At 42.5% G+C, this 21,485-nt stretch overlaps 1 protein-coding gene across 1 annotated transcript in view; it reads right to left on the bottom strand.

Annotated features, from left to right (window-relative positions):
- FAT3 (FAT atypical cadherin 3) overlaps window positions 1-21,485 on the bottom strand; it is a 628,156-nt gene that overhangs the window by 25,339 nt on the left and 581,332 nt on the right. Inside the window, exons 19-21 of the mRNA XM_003415583.3 lie at window positions 17,605-17,739; window positions 15,593-15,750; window positions 6,527-6,995 (exon numbers count right to left, since the gene is read on the bottom strand). Coding sequence (XP_003415631.2) covers window positions 6,527-6,995; window positions 15,593-15,750; window positions 17,605-17,739 — 762 coding nt within the window. The remainder of the gene's footprint in view (window positions 1-6,526; window positions 6,996-15,592; window positions 15,751-17,604; window positions 17,740-21,485) is intronic.

Genomic DNA, 21,485 nt, shown 5'->3' with positions numbered 1-21,485 from the left:
TGATCATGGCCTCCATCTTTTGGTTGCCATTTCAACTTTAGTCACTCTAACTTTTCCTCTTCCTTGAAACCCAAAAGCAGGGCCTTATAAACCCTGTAAAAGAAAAACCTTTGAGAGTGAGACCTGTGACTTTCCCAAGAATGAAATCTGGCTTACATTTCATGTTGTAATATTGGGTGGAGCCTCTAATATGTCCTTTGAGAATCTGAAAACTCCTAATAGGTTCATAACGCTAGGCACACAGTGAATGCTCCACTTTTAGCCTGTTCTTTTGTGTCTGCAAATATCCTGAGTTTTCAGTTTTTCTATTAGTATCTATATTATTAATACCATCACCATGAAGTTTTTCCAAGGTGCTAATATTTCCAATAAATATTAATTGCTAAGATTACAAATAAAGTGATCATTTGAAATGCAGTATTTGAGACTTAGAATCAAGTTCTAAGTGAATTGAGCCTTGAAATGAAGCAGGAAATAAAGGTAAGGTCAAGGCTACTTGATGAAGATCCTTCACAAAGATGAACTCAGTATTTAGAAGAAAGTCACCCCCTAAAAACTTTTTTTCATAAACTGCGAAGCTTAGACAAATTATATACATAATATATTCACTGGGAACATGGCTTCTCCCTCCTCTGTCCTCTTGCGCTGGGTTCACCAGTGAGGGGAGCACAAACGGGGAACCCTGTCAGTTCTCTTAAGCTGGCTGTCGGGGAGGGCGACACACAAATGGAAACCATGGGTTATAGAGACAGCAGTAAACACAATGCTCAGCGCAAAGCAGGCACTTAAATTGCAATTTGATGGAGTGAATTTATCTAGACCCTTACAAGTTAAGGACAGAAATACCCAGCAAAGCATGACCCAAAGGAGCACAGGGAGCTTTGTTGCTGAAAACACTTCTATGCCCAACTATATGCAACTTCCAAGAACTTGCTGTTTCATGCATTTTGATAGATTGAATACCCACAATTGCTAAGAGAGTGAGCAGACACTATTACTTCTATCTTTGAAGAGGGGCTCAGGATCACCCAAAACTCCTGACTGTTTTGGGAAAAAACTTAGTTTTTCAATGAAAACAATTTTAAAAAGCTGCACATCTGACTTTCAGTTTCTGAGTGTCTTATGTCTGCTGACTTCTCTTGGAATTTACTGACTTGTATTCTTGCAAATACCAAGTTTGTTGGAGCTCCCAAATATTAAGTACTTCTCAAACTCAGATGTGCATAGAATCACCTTGAAGGATTATTAAAAATGGAGATGCCTGAATTCTACCCACATAGATTCTGATTCTGTAGGTTTGGGTTCTCCCCACCCCTCACCCCAACTTTTCACTGAGAAATTTTCTTGGTGGTAAATTTGAGGAATTTGCAAATACAATCCAGTGACCTAGCAGAAAGTTCCCCTGAAATGGACAACAAATGATGGAGGCAAGTAAAAATATACTCTCTTCTTTTTCTTTAAAAATCAAGAGACTCATCTATAACAAGGTCGCGTTTTAACGAAGTCCTCAGGTGACGTTGATGCACACCAGAGTTTGAGGGCAATGATACACAATGGGAAAACAAAAAGGAACTAGGAATGATCTCAGGTTTCAGGAATTTCAGAGACTAGGAAGGAAATTAGTTTCACTGGGAGATCTTGTCCAAAATGCAAATTCTAATTTAGCGAGTATGGGTTCGGATGTGTTGTTAACTGCCACCAGAGTTGGCCCTACTTAGGGAAGAAAAAGCTGCCCAGTCCTGTGCCATCTCCACGATCAGTTACAGATTGGACCATTGTGATCCACAGGGTTTTCACTGGCTGATTTTCAGAAGTAGATCACTAGGCCTTTCTTAAAACCTAGTTTGTCTTCACCTGGAAGCTCCTCCGCTGAAACCTGTTCAACATAGCAGTAACATGCGACCTCCACTGAAAAGACAGGTGGTGTCTGTGCCTGAGGCGCACTGGCAGGAACCTGCATTTCTAACATCTCCAGTGACGCTGAGGTTCCCAGTCCTTGGAACCCACTCTGAGTAGCAAGGGTGAAGAGCAAAGCCTGCGAGGGAGGCTCCACACACACACAAAAAACCTGGGTTAAATCTTGGCTTCACTTTACTAGCTGGGCTAGTTACTTAACTACTCTTGCCCATTTCTTTGTAAAATGGGTGGGGGTTGACGGAGATCCCAGAGCATCATTCTGAAAACTAAATGCATAGTACATACCAAGCACACGTCTTAACATGGTAGCTCTTACAGTGAATTAAGATTTTACCCAACTTTTCATTTCAGGAGTGAGGCTTCTAGTCTTATGCAAAGCTGTCTCATTGACTGTTTCTAGCTTGGTAATTGATTGCTTTGCTTGCTGCACTGTTTTACCAAATTACAGCTTAGCCTCAACTAAGTTTTCCCTTAATGGGGTTTAGCTGAATGGAATAAGGTGCAGGCACAGAAGACTGAGCGCTCTTTATTTTAGCTTCAGACTCAGAGTGCGGGAGCTCACTGGGCTGCTCCCTGCCTACTGGGTCTGGAAATACAGGGGTCAGAATGGGACCAGGTCCTTTCTTCTCCATGGTGGTTGCTATTTCCAGTTCATGTTTATGAAATATACATAATTGCAAGGCTTTACCGAGAGAGCCTTCCCTCTGTGGTTGAGTTACAGAGTCATATTTACACTCTTATTATAAGTCAGTGTTCTGGGCTCTGACTCCCCTGGGGTTCCCATGGCTTGATCCTGGGACAGCCGGAGTTATAACACTGGTCAAACATGCTGACCATGTCATTCCAACCTAGCAGACGTAGCTTCGCTGGTCTTCATGCCAAGGGTTTGATTGGGTTTGGGGTGGTTGGGGAGGGATTCTGCTTCTCTGAAAGCCAATGCTTCTTGCTGTGGGTTGCCTGCTTAAGGACTTGGATGTGCTGGAACAATGTGCTGGGAAAGCGACAGTTGGATAGTGAAGTCTGTGGCCAGGACAGCCAAAGACCAATATTCCAGCATTTTCCATCAGTCATGGAGACAATTTTGGTACAATATTTGTCCTGGAATTCTGGTGTACCACATAGCACAGGGTCCAAAGAACAGTTAGATGATCCAACAATTAGCTTGTATAATCAGCATTCTCACGTGCATGGAGCCACATTTTAAGCACCTCTTTCTACTTTCTCTAGCTCCTATTTCCTCTTTGAATACTGAAGGCATCCTAGCCTTTGATCTGGGGATGCAAGACTGTCTTCCTCTGTGATTAGCTTCTTGGACCTCCCTGCCCGCCTGAGGAAATTCTTGAGGCATGAAAATATTTACATTAAAGACACATTCTTACTGTTCATTTTAAACTATCACTGACAACTAAGACGGGCTTTCTCTTATTTTAAGCGACAAGATTATTTGCTACATAGCTCATAGGTATGTCGTGAAGGCCAAAAAATTTGGCTCTTTCTTTGCCTTTTTTGGGCACCAATTTCAGGAATTCGCAGATAGGATGCAAGGACCTAGAAAAACTTCCTGTGACATGAACCGATAATGGGGGCAAGAAAATGGATTCTTCCTCCTCTTTTCTCATCCCTATAGCCAGGAAGCAGGTAGGTACCTCCTCACACATCAGAGGAAGAATCTTGTACCTCCCGCTCCTCAGAGAAGCAACAGAAGCCGTCTTTGCGGATTTCCTGGCTTTGGGCTTAGTATTGCTATGTGGAAGAGCCCCAGATTGCCTAGGGGTCTGCTGAGATAAGGACCACTGGGCTGGGACTGCTGGAGTCACCATGGTGGGGAGCTGTTCTTGTGGGCCCCTCAGAAAAACAAAAAACAACTAAAACCAAACCAGTTGCAATCGAGTTGATTCCAACTTATGACGACTGTATACGTTTCAGAGTAGAACTGTTCTCCATAAGGTTTTCAGTGGCTGTGATCTTTCAGAAGTAGATTGCCAATCCCTTTTTCCTGGTGCCTCTGGGTGGATTTGAATCATCAACTTTTGATTAGTAGCCAAGCTGGTAATAATCATTCGCGTCACACAGGGATGCCCCCTCAACTAAAGAGATGTTGAAATGAGAGGCAATAGGGTCTTGAGAGAAGAGAGCTGCGTAGATGGTGCAGAGGAAAGATACTGTCTCCATTTTAGGAAAATATAAATCCCCAGGTACTGAGGAGAGACTTAAACTGGTAAGAGGGAAAAAAGTACCTGTAGTGATATCCCTAGCCTGTGCCCCGTCACAGTGGGGAGTGGGAAGCAGGGAGACAAAGAGGAGTTGGAGAGAGTGTGCTGTACAGGCTGGGTTGGCCCCTTGGGAGAGGAAAGCAAGTTCTTTGGGCCACGTGAAAGCTTACAGCAGGTGGATTCTCAGCGATGAAATTTGGTAAAACAGAAGGAGATTACAAAATAGAGGAAAGTGCTATTTCTGATGTGGGCCATCACTGAACACTTAGCATAAAGATTTCATGGCAATTTTTGAAAGAAAGGAAAACACGCACTGGAGAGCATGATCCCATAGTTCTTTTCCTTAATACCATGATGATTATTATTATTATTATTTTAAAGATAACCCACTGTGGAAGCTCATAGCTTTGCCAGCAAAAACAACGTCCTGCCATCGTTAAAAGTTTGTTATGATTTGTGGCTTTGTAACCAGCATTTGACATGGAATGGTGTTCTATTTCAACTCAATTTAATTATATGCTCCTTTTATATATCGTAGATGGCTCACACTAGCAGAATTGTTTTGCCTGGTGAAAAAGTGGCCATGACTTGTCATAATGGGCTGGTTTATAGAACCACTGAAGTATAGTTACTGCCCATCATTCGGGAATTATGGCGCCATAACAACCCTTTATTTACATATACTGCTGAGATAGTAAAAACAGCAAAGAGGTTTCTTAAATTGAGACGGCAGAAATTTCCCCCCAGGGTACTTGGCCCTCATTGTGGTAGTAACATATGCAAATCTAAATAACTTTGGTATTTGTACTTGGGCAGTGCATCATTTCATGGGCAGTTTATAACATTCTAATAATAAAATGCACTTTAAATTTGGAGTTGGGCTTCTTGAACCTTAGATGGTAATATGCACAGCAGAATCTTTATGTAATTTGTGAGGAAGGTTTAAATTTGCTAATCACACTACTGCTGAGCCACTCTGCAAAGGGGCTGAAGCGGAATCAGTGGTTGGCCTGTTAGGAGGTGGCAGAGCCTTCGAACGGGGCGAGTGCCTTACCTAGTTTACATCAACACAGATTCTGGGTAAAGTTGAAGGATTCTTTCATCTTCAGACTCCCAGGACTGAAATAATCTTGGCTTTTTCTCTCAAACAATAGAAACCCTCTATAAATCCCTTTTTTTTTTTTTTGACTACCCTATATAGTTTGTTCTCTCTTCTTCATGATGTGTCTCTGGGAGAAAAAACTTATCGTGGTAAAGAAATGTATCATGCTTTCATTGACTGTTTATCCTGAGATTTCATGTAAAATTCCTTTTCTCTTATTCTTGACTTTCTACCCCTTTATAGAGTTGTCACTAGTCTTATTTTAATACACACATTTCAAAAGCATGCTCCACCGAAGCATCTCCGCTCTGTTTTCCACTCCTGGGGTGGTGAAGTTCACCCTCCCCCTCTCCTTAGCAGTTTCCTAGTCGCTGTTGATTGTATTCCGATTCACAGCGACCCCACGTGTGGCAGGCTGGAATTGTGCTCCATAAGGTTTTCAGTGGCTGATTTTTTGGAAGTAGATCTCCAGGCCTTTCTTCCAAGGCACCTCTGGGTGATTCAAAATTCCACCTTTTGGTTGATAGCCTTGCCTATTAACTGTTTGCACCATCTAGGGGCTCCCTCCTTCTCCTAAACTTCTAGTAAAGTTATGTCCCTATCTCTAACCAGTGATTCCATTCAGTGACAGGACTGTTTATAAACTATACCCAAACCTCTACTAATTCTCCAGTGACATGCACGTGGCTCAAAAGGACAAATTCTTAAAAACGAAAACAAAATAAAAACCAAACTCATTGTTGTCAAGCTGACTGCAACTCACAGAGACCTTACAGGACAGAGTAGGACTGCCCCCATAGTGTTTCTAAGGCTGTAATCTTTATAGAAGCAGACTGCCAAATTTTTCTCCCATGGAGCAGCTGATGGGTTCGAACCACCGACCTTTTGGTTGGCAGCTGAGTACTTAACCACTGCACCACCAGGGCTCCACCAAATATTTAAAAAGAGGCTCTATCTGTCCAAGTTGCTGAGGGCTGAAAGCGTGCAAGGTGGCCAGGGAGGGGGAGATGGTGATGGCATGTCTGGCTCCTGTGGTCACTGGACTGGCCTCTGGGAAGCTGCAAATGGATTCTTCAGGCTACACTGGGCAGGCCTGTAGTTGTCAAGTTTTGAGGCCTCTAAAAGGGGATTAAGGTGCTCTACAAACATCTTGGGTGTGAACATTCCTCTCTCTCAGGGTTCTTGTGTTGCTTATGAATGCGGGTGCTCAGCCTCGGTTGGTCGGAGCCCCCATAGGTCCATCTCTCCGCCACCCCTGCCCGGCTGGTGTTCCCCACCCGTGCAGGGCACTCACCACCAGAGGGCAGGCCAGCGCAGCTGCCCCCATGCTGGCACGGGCTGCGCTCACACGCGTCTGGGTAGAGCACGCAGCCCAGCTTCAGCTCTGTCAGGCCCACCACCTCGGCGAAGCTGCTCCGCTTGTTCTGTAGGGGCAGCTCGTTGTTATTCAGCACCACCGAGTCCAGGCAGCCCTGGAAGCCGCTCAGCACTTGCGTCACCCGCGTGTCCGTCAGGCTGCGGATGTTATCTGCCTGCACCAGGGCCCCGAAGTAGATGGTGCTCTCGGTGCTTAGCGTCTGGAAGTAGAGGGGCGCTCTGCGCCGCTCCACATAGCTGTCATCCAGGGACAGACTTGTGAAGTTGCGATTGAGCTCCAGGAAGACCGAGTGCCAGCTCCCGTCATTGACAGCGCGGCCCGAGATGCCCAGGATACCGGGGCCGCTGCCACAATCCAGCTGAAACCACAGCTTGCCGTCCGCAATCTGCGGGAAATGAAAACCAGAGCATTTTTTTAACAATCATCTCACAATCTATTCCTGGGCACTGCTTTGGATGGAATCTTAAATCTGTTGTAGTTTGATTTTTAACAGCCCCCCCTTGGCCCATTATCTGCCCTGCAAATATATGCTTGATATTTCATAAATCTCCTTGGTTAAAAAACAGTAATTGACCACAGCTTCAGAAATCCACAATTATATTTAAGAATGTTCCTATTCTTTGGGACCTCGCCCTTTTAAAATTTGCAGCAATATCTTGGTTAGGCGTCTGTTTATTCTCTGCACCATTCTTAGGTATTACTGCCACAGGAACGATTTCTGTGAATTCACTCATCTTTATTCAAAAATATTTATTGAACATTTACTATGTGCCAAGCAGTGTGCTAGGTGCTACGGAGACCATGGTAAGCAAAAGAGTTATCATCTTTGTCCTTCTGGGGCTTACTGGCTAGTGGAGGAGATGCCCGTAAATCAAACAGTCATACAAATACATACCCGCACCCCCAGTAAGTTTGTGTGAGGGTGCTACAGGGGAGAGAAAGAGGACAGGCAGAAATAAGAGATTTCCTAGTTCCCAGCTGCATATATATATAAGGTTTTAACATCCCTATATATTAAGTGGAAACCCTGGAGGTGTAGTAGTTAAGAGCTATGGCTACTAACCAAAATGTCAGCAGTTCAAATCCACCAGATGCTCCTTGGAAACCCTATGGCGCAGTTCTACTCTGTCCCATAGGTTTGCTATGAATTGGAATCGACTCAACGGCAATGGGTTTGGTTTTTTTGCTCTTTAATATATTAGATGGAGCCCTGGGCACAGTGGTTAAGAGCTTGGCTGTGAACCAAAAGGCTGGCAATTCGAATCCACCAGTCGCTCCTTGGAAACCCTATGGAGCAATTCTCTTTTGTCCTATAGGGTCACTGTGAGTTGGAATTGACTCAATGGTGATGGTTTTTTTTTTTTTTTTGGTTTATATATTAAACACTAAAAACAAACAAACAAATAAAAACAATGAAAAACAAGCTACTTTTCAGTTGGCAGTGACTTATAGTGACTCTATGTGTGTCAGAGTAGAACTGCACTCCGTAGGGTTTTCAGTGGCTGATTTTGCAGCACTCAGGGACTCCATATTAAATACCAGCGCATTCTTAAAAAATCCTTTAGAACTGTTACTATTTTGGGTAAGAAAATCTCACAAAGCACTTAGGGTTTGGCCACTTGTTTACACTATATGCATATTTAACGACATCTGGCCTTCCAGAAGGAGCTTCTGGTAACACCTGCTCACACCTTGTGTCTATTCCCAGTGTCTGGCCTGTGATGAATTACGAGAGAGACGGGCCTGCTCCTTTGACTTCACTGGTGCTCTGAGGGCAGGCTAATAACCCCAGAGGGACATTAAACTCAAGAAGAAAGTGTGTGCCATTGAAAGATACTGGCTGGCAAAGAGTTGTAGGTTCTGGGATTGGACTTCCGTGGAGGCCTAGGCTCAACTGTTGCTGAGGAGGTGGGCTGGCCTTTGAATCCTCCATCATCCACCCCATCTACATTTCCTAGGAATGCAGGTGGCTTTAGGATCCAGGAAATGAGGGCTGCATCCCTGTCTATCTAATATATTTATATTGGGCCACGAAAGGATTCATAGCTTGTAACTGTAAGACAGAATCTACTTTCCTGGCCTTTGTCTGAGACCCAGTAGGAGGGTCTGTGTACAGGTCAGTGGCTGAACATGCAAGGAGGGCTGGCCTGCATTTTGATTTTTTGGCATTTGTAGTTCTGTGCTAAAACCTTGGTAGAAAACATACACTTGTACAGAGAAGAAAAGAAGGAAAATGAGGAAGGAAGGAAAAAGGGAAAGGGATGGGAAGGGAAGGGAAAGGAAGGGAGGAGATGGGAGGGGAGTGGAGGGAAGGGGAGGGGAGGGGAGGGGAGGGAAGACAATACAGACCTTTCTGGTCACTAACAGATAAGAAGGTATAAATATCAAATGAATTCACAGAAATATACTGAAACAGTCTTTCCCAAATATGTTATACTCACAGTATATTTATCTATGTTTCAATATATTCCACAAACAACTAATTCTTAGGGATTCTCATTTCTGCCCTTGTGGCTATATGGATTTTCTGGTACCGTCTCATGTTTGTTGCTAGATGCCGTCAAGTCAGTTCTGACTCATGGCAACCCCATGTATTACAGAGTAGAATGGTTCTATAGAGTTTTCTCAGCTGAATAGAGATGGCGACAGGTTTTTTTTTTTTTTTTTTAAATCTTTACAGAAGCAGATTGACAGGACTTTCTTCCGCAGAGCTGCTGGGTGAATTTGAATCATCAACCTTTCTGTTAGCAACTAAGTGCTTAACCGATTGCATTGCCAGGGCTTCCTGTACTCATATACATGCAAAGTTTGCATGTTTGTGCAATGTAAATGTGCGTATATTGAAGTCAGGGGGCTCTGTAAACCAGGCAGAGCCCTAGGATATTGGAATGAGGAACCTAACTCAGGCTTTGGGACGTACTGCCCAGGTCACCTGGTGAGAATTGCTTGGGTTCTCTGGGTTTGGGACCCCTTCTGAGGAGTGGAATCCCTAGGTAATACAGATGGGTAAGTGCTTGACTACTAGCTGAAAGGGTTGTGGTTTGAACCCACTCAATGGTGCCTTGGAAGACAAGCCTGGCGATCTGCTTCCGAAAGGTCACAGCCTTGAAAACCATATGGAGCAATTCCACTTTGCACACATAGGGTTGCTATGAGTTGGAACTGACTCTATGCCAGCTAACAACAATGGCAGCTGGAGAACAGAGATAACTGCTGTGGCTTATTTTACAAGGAGACTGTGTCCACTGCAGAACAGTCAACTACATCGTACACAATTGGTACACACATATTCCGTATGCATACGAATGCAAAAAGACCGGAGAAAAACATTTATTTTCATTTCAGAGAGCTTTCATGTGTAATCTATGCTGTTGCCTTTGTTATTTTATTTATTTATTTTTGGTTCAACAAAATGGACTGAATGGATATTGTAAATCATACCAGAATACTTGCTCAGTAACAACTCCTGGATAATATCCATATTTGTATATCAATGTAAGTAATAAAATGATCAAATGTGACTTTGGGGACTGCCTTCTTCTGGCACAGCCCATCTGTTGTTATGCTCTGCAGCTACAAAATGGTGCCTGCCCATCTATCAAGGGAAATCTACTGGTGGACAGGGTACAATTCATCTAAGTTTTTTATAAAAGGAGGTATTCAATTAATATATTACTTTGTTCTTTCTCCAGCCCCCCGCCCCCCAAATCCCTGAGAAAATAACCAAGTATCAAATTCACTCAAAAGAACTGGTGTGACTCTCTTGTGCTCACATACATGGAAGTTCTGTAACCAAGGAACATAAAGTTATCTCACATTGACATGGTGTACAGCTTGTTTCCTTTTGGGATTTTTTTTTTTTCCCGTTGAAAAAATAAAAGCAGCAACTGCTAAATGAATAGGAAGCTAAGTGCCTAGATGATTCCCACCCTTTTGAAAACAAAAATCACTCCCCCTGTCAGAATTCTTGGAGTTTGCAGTTAATAAGCCTTGTTTGTATGACAAAGTAGAATGCTGATGCCAAATATTAGCTTGCAAAACACTAATCATCTTTTGCTATTTCACAGGTAGATATTATGCAAAGGAGGGAAAAGGACACTTTGTTCTTTTCATAGACAAGCCTTTTCAGACTGGGAAAATATACTCTGGTCACATGTAGTTTCTGTCTTCAGAATAGGGTTTACAATGTTTTATATAAAGTATCTACCTTTTAAGAGGATGAAGCCTTCTCAAATCAGGGGGCAAGCTATTTTAATAGAAATTGAGGTGTGCATGAAAACTATAAAATGTGTACGCCAGTGATACTGAAATGGGGCGCTTAGGGGGCAGGTAGGCAATTTGTTCAATGAAATGCAGAATTCTGAGAGTGTGGCCCTAATGTTACAAAATATTTAGATCCTCAGGGTTGTTTGAAATCAGTGATATGCTTTAATCTGGATCTCCAACGGCTCAGGGATTGGGAAACAAGATATTGGAGCTAAAGGAGTAAAAAGTGTAAAGTATGGCAGAACGTCTTACTGTTTCAGATCCTTGGTGCTTGGCTCTAGCAAACGCACCGTAATCATGGAACTTGTAAGAGGGCTACTAAATATTCTTTTAAAAGGAGATTGTTTAAAATACTGCCTGAGTCGTACGTGTGAAAGATGCTGAACTGGTAAATGTTGTGCTATATATATATATTTACAACAATAATAAAAAGAAAGAAAATTCTTCAATTTATAAACTTAAAACCAGTGCATCTTATAGTATACAAATTCTACCTTGATAAAACTGATTTTTAAATAATAAAAAAGTGACTTTAAAAACCCATTTTCAAGGTTGCCATTACCTGGTGTTTACTAAGTGCTCAAGAATATGTTCTGAATGAATAAATGAATGAAGAAATGATTCCCCCACCTCTCTGAATCTCTTCTCTTGATAAACTCCTATAGCATCTCTACCTGCTTGCCTCCACCGAGGACCCAGACATGCAACTGACGAGCTATCATTTTGTATAAGTCACTGATCCTCTCTGAACCTGTTTCCTCGTGGGCAAAGAAAGGACACTTATACCTACTCACGAGGGTATGAGAATCAAACATATATGCATGCAAAAATATTTTCAAAACTGTTAAGTATTTTATTATTATAAAATGCATTATTATAAACTGGAAACCCCGGTGGTGTAGTGGTTAAGAGCTATGGCTGCTAACCAAAAGGTCGGCAGTTCGAATCTACCAGGAGCTCCTTGGAAACCCAATGGGGCAGCTCTACTCTGTATGAGTCGGAATCAACTAGACAGCAATGGGCTTGGCTTATTATAAACTAACTCACTCTCAGTGACGGTCTTACACAGATTCTTGAATCTCCTGAGTCTTTTGAGGAACAGCTTCCTAGTTACTCTTCTGATCTGCATATGCGGGAAAGGCGTGGTCATTCCAAATGTGATTGCAAACCAAATGAGCTTTCTCTGACCATGTTTGTTTTAGCTCTAGGGTCTCAAGCTAGCCATGTGTCTGATAGTTGTCAAAATAAATAAATGTATCACCTATAATTTCCCCAAAAGGTAAAATATGGTGCACTGAACTTCCATTTAAAAAATAAAAATAAAAAACCAAACCTGTTGGCGTTGAGTCGATTCCGACTCATGGCGACCCTATAGGACGGAGTAGAACTGCCCTGGAGGGTTCCCAAGGAGCACCTGGTGGGTGGATTTGAACTGCTGACCTTTTGGTTAGCAGTCAAACTCTTAACCGCTGTACCACCAGGGTTTGTTATCTGGTAAGTGTGTTAGAAAAAATTTCCGAGAGGTTAATGGTGATGTTTGAACAACATGAACATATTTAATGTCAACAAACTGTACCTGTGAAGATTGTTGAAATGGTGAATTTTTTTTACCACAAAAAAAAATTAGGAAAAAAAGGTAAAATGTGATATTTTTAGATTAGTAATAACCAAGGACTCCTTGAGCTTTGCCATAATATTGGAGTCAAAAGATTGATAGGGAAAAAGTTACTTGTGTATGACACATCTGTCTTAGTGTTCAGGCATGTTTCTTTTGTAGGTGGGAGTAGAACTACAAAACCTATTGCACCATTTTCATTCTTGCTTTGGCCGCCAGGGAACTCAGAGTTATAGTTTGTGTTCAACTAAAGTAGCTCCTACTAGTCAAGGTTTTTAAAAAATGAGCCACCATTCCCCACTTCACTGGTGGCTCTTAACCTTTTATTCTCGTGTTAATGGTGTTTTGATTTTTTTGCAGCTGGTGGTTTATGGTAAGCCTCGGATCTCTTTTAGAGGAAGCAGGGTATCAATGGTAAACAGAAAAACAAGCGCCTTTTATTGCAGTTAAGAGACAGTGGCACCCCTGTCCATGAGCATTTGTCATGCAATTCTTTAACTGTCTTCAAGGGGTGCCCTTCACCCCACTGACTGTCTTAAGTACTTTTTAGAGAATGTGCTCTAACTGGGAAAATATAACCAAGAGGTGCGATTTAAACAAAGCATGTCAGCTTAGTCATTAAACCAAAGTACAAGGCACACACTATACCTAAAGCCAATGAAATTAAATCTTGCATGAGGCTGAAAATGTTAAGCAAACAGATTCAAATTCCCTAAGCGGATACTCCTAGTGACTGTAAGGGAATATGTACAATAGTTCAGTATAGCTGTGTCCTGCTTTAGGCAAACCTAACGTATGAAAAGCAAATTTATAAAAGAGAGATTGGGGGTGATTATTCACATCACGCAGGGATTAATGGGATGGTTCCTGCAAACAGCAACCATACCTAGTTTATAAGAATTCCATTTCCAGAGGTTCAATTTACACAACTTTCAGAAATACGCTGGTTTCATGAAATACAATATACCTTAGGAGCTAGAGCTGCCTAAAAGGTTTAATTATTTTTCTTCCTATCTCCAGGGACTTGTGCATTTTGGACATTTGCTAGTGAAGTGCCAAGTGACATGGTCCCTTTTAGGATCAAGTCATTCAGATCCAATACTTTTGTCCTCTCTCAAAGTTAACGCTCTTTGAGAAATTTGCTAACAAGAAGTATTTGTGCCCTGGTGGCACAACGGTTAAGTGCTCAGCTGTAACAGAAAGGTTGGTGGTTTGAACCCGTCATCTACTTTGTGTGAGAAGAGACCTGGTAATCTGCTCCCATAAAGATTACAGCCTAGGAAACTCTATGGAGCAGTTCTACTCTGTCATATAGCGTCCCTATGAGTCAGATTCGACTCAACAGCATCCAACGACAACATAAGAAATTTGCTAATAGCAAGTATTTGCCTCATAAGGGTGCTCTGCAACCACCAGCCCAGATAGAGCTTGAAGGAGGAGGGAAAAAGGTCAGTGAGATCTGAGCAAAGCCCCCAGAGCTGAAACCTCCAAATGGGCAGTGCACTTTCCCAGCAGGGCTACTAGAAAGTGATCTGCTGACCCAAGGCAGGCTGATTCAGGGATCAGGAGGACATGACAGGACTTCGATTCCTGTAATTTTCTTCTTCCATCATAAATATCTTATTTGAATTCACTGTTCTCTAAAAATACATGCAGAGTGCAGTTTACTTTGTTTTAAAATCATTGCTTTCCTTTCCAAAGCTGAAATAATTCTCTGAGTTGAATGAATGAAAATCCACTGCCATCAAGTTGATTCCGACTCATGGTGACCCTATAGGACAGAGTATAACTGCCCCACAGCGTTTCCAAGGCGCAGCTGGTGCATCTGAACTGCTTACTTTTTGGTTAGCAGCCATAGCTTTTAATCACTGCACCACCAGGGCTCTGGAGAGTGGGAGATTCCCCACAAAAGTAGCCAACTTTTTAACTCCAACCCTCTGCTCACTCACCTGGGCCACCAAGTGATATGTGGCAATATTAGACGTGGGTGAGGAAAACTCTATGTGATAGTTAGAAGAGGCTACTGGCATTTAACAATCTACATATTTACCCTCCCAGTCATCGGCCCCTAGGATTAAAACCTGGGCCACCTAATCAAATTGGATGTGATATATTAAACAATCAAGGATAGAGGCTAGAAAGACCCAGCATGGTTCCAGTTAAGCCTAGTGATGGAAACTGGGGAAGGAAAAGATTTCTTACTTTTCCACTTGAGTGGGCACTCCCTACTGGACAGACTCTGTATGTTTCTGCAAAGCGCTTATAATGGACACATATAGCAGCTGGTCAGGAGAGCATTAGCTAAAATATGTCTTCTTCCTCCCTCTTCCACTTCTTGTACCTGGAGGCTGAATTGGGTCTACAGATGCCCGGAAAGTGGTTTTTGATAAAATGAGCTGTAGTAGCAAGACTGAGAGCTAGAGATAGCATGTAGGTTAAGAGCTTGGAATGAGAGAGACTGGAATGCTAGTACAGGCTTTGCCATTTATTAGCTTTGCAACCTTGGGTAAGTAACTTAACCTCTCTGAAATTCTATCCTCTGCTTCATCAAATGGGAATGAACATACATAACAAATTTATTACACTAAATTTATAAAAATCAAATGATGTACAAAGATGGGCTCTGAGGCTGGGAAAACTTGAAAGATTAGGCTCCTTGGGCCATAAGACATATGGATTCTTCTTCTATATCCCAAATCTCCAACCTTCTCCCTAAGCAAGAATAGAAGTTGCCTTCAGAGGTCAGTGGTGGAATAAGACACAGCCAGTGTTTTTAAAAGACCACCCCTGTAGTGGAATTGATTAGAAGATACATTTTAATGAACTGTTGAGAGATTACAGCTCAAAGGACGGCAGTGCTTGAACCTTTTCTAGAGGGAGATGCCACAGTCTACCAAGAGCCAATTTTGAAGCTGAATTTTCAAACAGAAAACGGGGTGTTTTTGGCATACTTCCCAGTTCTGCTGATGTTTACCTTTGCCCTAAAGTCTTCCTCTGGTCTTCTGAACTTAAAGGCAAAATGATTTCAACAGTCCTCAGTCCAAGAGCCAAAACATTAACGTGAGAACTGACTGCAAGAAAAGATAACCCATTTTAATTACCTTCAGAATTATGCAGGGATTTGCTCTGGTGTACATTATAATCCCGTTGCTTTGCAGGGTTCGCAGACGCAGAGCTAGCTTAAAGTCTTCTTCTTTGCTATTTTCAGAAAGCCGGTATTTGATGTAACTGTTTCCAGCAAAGCTGAGAGAGGTGTGCCCTGCAAGGACCATTATGAGAAGACACATATACTTTTAACATCCAGAAACAAGCAGAGGTGCGTGCGATCACCCAGCAACTACCAAGCACATTGATTGAAGATGACAGGAAGTTGATGAAGGCATTGAGAAGAAGATATTTTTTATTAAAAACCGGTTCTCTATTTCTGATCACACTCAAATTTCAGAGTGAAAAAATTATTAACGAGTCAGCTGCTTAAAAAGTATTAGGTGTCTTGTGCCAAGGGCAGCTTGGTAAATTTTGTAACCTGGATTTTCTTAGTGTCACTAAATTTCCACCTCTCACTCTCCAAAACTGAGCACTATTAAAAAATACCTATTGAGAACCTCACCCCCTTCTGATCACCTAGGCACTCCAGAAATTTCAGTCCTATGAAAAAAAGGAAAGACAACAAAACCATTTTAAATACTATCCACGTTTCCCAAGCATCCCAACCCCAAATAATCAATTTAATGTCATTGGTACTAATTTTGGAAAAGGGCAACTGATGTAAAGAAAATTCATAAAATTACTCACCATCCTATATTCTGGCCATCAATTTTAAGGTTTCCCTTCCCAAAATCTTTGGTCATACCCACATTGCCCAATTCTGGGTTCACCCCTTTTTTTCCTGCCCACAATTTTATGTTTTAACAAGCAAAGTAAGGGCTGAAAAGCTGTCTTCCTGGGGTGAAAGGTGGAAAGTGTGGAAATATACCAATTGGATGATAATCACAGACCATCAAAAGTTTTCTATATAGAAAGGAGAAGGGAGATTTGCAGAAAGGGAGATCTGAAGTTAGGAGACTGGGCTTTATTGTCACCTCACACATCCACCTGCTGTGTGCAAGGGGGTGGGCAGCATAGTTATCTTCTAAGCCTAAACCTTAGGTGACCTCAAAGGCAAGTATCCTGGTGATACCTTTACTTTATGGGCAGCTTCATTTTTTAAATCAACTGTGAAAGAGATATGGCTTCCATTTTTTTAAGAACAGTGTTTCTCTTTGCAAAGGCTGGATTTCTAGAACCCCAACGCTTAACAAAGTGCCTTGCACATACTAGGCATAATAATTCTTTATCCCCACCATAAATACTATTATTATCAACACTCAATAAATATTTCTTGGATCCCAAAATTAGTATCAGTAGGCCTATATTTTCAATACACCCTATAACAAAGAGAAGATTCTACCGGTACCAATGGTGAAAAATATTCTTTTCAGAGGAAGGAAGCGGTAGAGAATGTTTGAATGAAATGAAGCACTGAAACTGAGTGAAGATCAGAAATGGAGGATTGTCTGAAATCACATAAATGCTGTTTTTTTTTTTTCCTTAAGACACAGAGGTGAGCCCCTCTTACTTCTGGATCACACAGTTAACTATACATTTCCAGTGGAGAATCTGTGCTTAATTGGCGCTCCAGGTTGGTTTTGTTCTATGAAAGGTCGATAGGATAGGCTCAGCTCTACCTTCTGTTGATCTGTGGCTATGGATTTGTACAAGCCTCTAAACATCAAAGGCCATGCCACAGATAATCCGACTCCTCTGCCCAACAGTCTCCTATTTTCCGTAATTTCATACTCTTAGCATCCATGTGACACAATTAAAAAAACATGTGTGGTTTCCCCCTTCCGTACAGAGTCCACAGTCATTACATGTTTGCTTAGCACAGGCTACAGCTGTGATAAATCCCAAGTATATTTGCGGGTGGCAGTTAGCTGTGGTCTATTCTGAAGAAGAATGTTACATGCAGACAGAAACGTCTCCTGGAAGGGCTTGGGCAGTGAAATTTACCCAAGGGCACATGCTGCAGGAATACAAAATTAGACCCTTGTTATTTCACCCCACTCTGCACCTGAGCACTCTCCAAGCTTCCCTGGTGGACACTGGCAGAGGAATGGTCTCCTGCTGGCTTCATAACCGACACACTGCATGTCCCCTGGGCACGGCTTCTCCACGCAAGGATCGTTGGACCCCGGACACAGTCCTCCTGTGACAAAGGGGGAACATGCATGATCAAAACACAAAAGGAGTCACGCTACACTCCAGGGAGCATAGGAATATTCAAGAGCTGGGTTCTCCAGGCTCTGCACTGAGTAACAAAGAGGCCGCCTACAAGCAGGAGCATCTGCATAGCCTTTACCGGTGTGAAGACCTGTCCTAGTCCCTACCACCATCAACAGTTGTCGTTGAGTTGATTCCAACTCATGTGTCAGAGCAGAACTGCGCTCCATAGGGTTTTCAATGACTGATTTTTTGGAAGTAGATTGCCAGGCCTTTCCTCTGAGGTGCCCCACACCTGCTAAAATCTCACTGTCAGACTGAAGCAGATCAGATGCAAAGAGTAAATGCAGCTCCTCCTTTTAGGCTAAAATATGCTGAGAATGGGACTGGATCAACTTCAGCTGGAAAAAAAGCATGGCGCTAGGGCTCTGGTAGTGTTTGTTGGTGGTGGTGGTGGTGTGTTCCTATACACTGATGGCCATTTGAATGCATCCCATGAGTTGAGATTTCTTCTATACGCCCTTTGTGCTCTGAAAAACTTGGGGTAGACTTTCAGAACATGTTAACTGCTGATTTCAAAGGAGGAAAAAAGACTTTAAAAGAAAAGTATGACTAATTCTAAACTGTGAAAGCATAACTCACGTTTATTTCCTAATCTTGTCTGCTATATGCTGTTTTATTGATTAGTTGTAAACGTACCCTACGAGCTTTCAAAAATAGCAGAACTATCCCTGGCAAAAGGAGGTTTCCTTTCTACCTGGTTCCATACTCGCAGCACAGTAAGATGAAAGGTTAATCCCTCAGGGGGGAAGAAAAATCTGGAAAGCAGAGTCACTGATTAGGGCAGAATTCGGCCCCCAAGTGAGTTATTTCAAAACCTTGGCATTGAGGAATATGCGTCCATTGAAGGAAGTGCATTTTCAAAGGTCCTGGGTATTCCAAAAGTAATTAGGCCATTTTCCACCTGGTGAGAGTCTAAGCAGTAGAAGGACTATAAAAAAGGAGATACAAATTAGAAATAACCCACCAGTGAACCGGTGATTTCCTAAATGGGCTGTTGTTGCGTACGGGGAGTCAATTCTGACTCATAGTGACCTGATATGACAGAGTAGAACTGCCCCCATAGTTTCCTAGGCTGTAATCTTTACGGGCCCTATGGGGCAGTTCTACTCTGTCCTATTAGGGTCAGTATGAGTCGGAATGAACTCCATGGCAACTGGTTTTTTTTTTTTTCTTTTTCTTTTACGTCTTTATGGGAGCAGATTGCCAGGTCTTTTCTACTGTGGAGGGGCTGGTGGCTTCGAACTGTCACCCTTTGGTTACTAGCTCAGTGCTTAACCACTGTACCACCACAGCTCCTTCTAAATGGGTTAACAGTGGCCTAAAAGAGTGCCCGGAAACCCTGGTGGTGTAGTGGTGAAGAGATATGGCTGCTTACCAAAGGTTGGCATTTCGAATCCACCAGGCGCTCCTTGAAAACCCTATGGGGCAGTTCTGCTCTGTCCTATAGGGTTGTATGAGTCGGAATCGACTCATGGGTTTAGTTTTGGTTTTAAAAGAGTGCCCCTTCTGGGGAACGAAGCACATGTGGGCCATCAGCAGCTTCATCCCTCAGCAAGATCTGGCCCCATATCATATTCCTTTCCTTCCATACTCTATCTACTCTATCCTCATCATTAAGCATATTGCCCCACTATTCAGTTATTTCTTTGTCCAGGAGAAAGCAGACTTTTAATGCTAACTACATATAAACATTTTAAGAACCGTAATCCTCGAGAGGGGCCATGGAATTAGCATCAAAAAACTCAGAATGTATAAATCCTATTTTCCACTGGTTTACAGCTCAGCCATAAAAGACATTCTTGGCACTGATCCAGCTTACAAAGTCTTAGAAGATGGATTTTTTTAACCGAAAATTTAGAATGATCTCTACAAATGGTTCTAAAAGGTGTTAAGTGCCCTGAAATCCACCTTCCCAGTTTATTCCCAAGAAATCTTTATTTGTGCCATGTATGGAACTTAAAACAGCTGTTTGCCATCTCGTGACCTATTTCAAGATGCTTTTGCTAACCAGTTTTAAGTAACTATTGGTGCATTCATTCAAGGCTAATTGTTTAGGGTACCTAGGCAGTAAGTCTGGTATATAAAGAAAAAAAGAAATGATCCCTCCTCTCTCTCCCCATTTGTGGGGACCCCATGTGTACAGAGTGGAGCTGCTCGACAGGGTTTTCAAGGCTGTGACCTTTCAGAAGCAGATTGCCAGGCCTGTCTTCTGAGGCACCCCTGGTTGGATCTGGACCGCTGACCTTTCAGTTAGCAGACTGGCGCTTAAGCATTTATACCATTGTTATGGATTGAACTGTATCCCCCCAAAATGTGTGCCAACTTGGTTAGGCCATGATTTCCAGTATTGTGTGTTTATCCACCATTTTGTCATCTGATATGATTTTCCTGTGTGTTGTAAACTCCCACCTCTATAATGTTAATGAGGCAGAATTACAGGCAGTTATGTGAATGACACAGGACTCAATCTACCAGGATTAGATTGTATCTTCAATCAATCTCTTTTGAGATATTAAAAGAGAGAAGTGAGCAGAGAGACACGGACCTCATACACCAAGAAGTGCCAGGAGCAGAGCATGTCCTTTGGTCCTGAGGTCCCTGTGCAGAGAAGCTCCTAGATGAAGGGAAGATTGATGACAAGGACATTCCCCCAGAGCCCACAGAAAAAGCCTTCCCCTGGAGCCAGCACCCTGAATTTGGGCTTCTAGCCTATAAGACTGTGAGAGAATAAACTTCTGTTTAAATTATCCACTTGCGGTATTTCTGTTACAGCAGCATTAGGACCTAAAACAACCACCCAGGGACTTCTCTATGAGTCAAAACTAACTGGATGGCACCTAACAACAACTCCCTCCCCAAGAGAAACAACATGAAAACATGTGGTTAAAATAGAATAAGATAATTGGTTTGTTGGAGATGTTGTTGTTAGGTGCCATCAAGTCGATTCTGACTCATAGTGACCCCATGTGACAGAGCAGAATGGCCCCATAGGATTTTCCTGGCTTTTTATTTTTAATCTTTAGGGAATCAGATCACCAGGTCTTTCTCCCTTGGAGCTACTGGGTGGGTTGGAACCGCTAGCCTTTTGGTTAGCAGCTGAGTGCTTAACCCTGAGCCAAATTGCCCAATAAGCAAGGTATGCATGGGTCCAATTGTGGGTTCCTACCAATCTGCAGTGCACAATTTCACCTGTCCCCCACCACAACAAAGACGTAGTGAACGATCAGCACAGATTAGCAAGTAAATATAATTAAGCCCCTCAATAGGTATCTTGCTCAGCTTACTGGTTCACCTGCCCCTGGCTTAACCATTGGGCCTCCAGGGCTCCTGGATAAATCAGTACAATGGAAGCATCAGAGGAGGAACAATTCTGTTTCCCGGGAGAATGTCAGAAGTCTTCACAGAGGAAGAAAGTATTTCAACACAAGTCTGAAGGGTGAGATCCTCTAAGTAAAAAGGAACTGCGTTTCATGGTAATGAAGCAACCATAGCTTAGTGGCTTAACCACGTGCCTGTCTTCATGTTCATTCACCGTAAGTTCACAACTCAACCAGCCGACAGCCGTCTCCGTGTCCGGCTTCTGTTAGTTTTTGCTGGCCTGCACGCTTCTAGATAGGTCCTCGATGATAACAAGGTAGTATATGCGAAAACATGCAAACTAAGCCCAAG

The sequence above is a fragment of the Loxodonta africana genome, chromosome 7, assembly GCF_030014295.1.
Source record: "Loxodonta africana isolate mLoxAfr1 chromosome 7, mLoxAfr1.hap2, whole genome shotgun sequence".
Lineage (NCBI taxonomy): Eukaryota > Metazoa > Chordata > Mammalia > Proboscidea > Elephantidae > Loxodonta > Loxodonta africana.
Note: the sequence above shows the minus strand (reverse complement) of the source record. Positions and strands in the feature narration are given on the sequence as shown.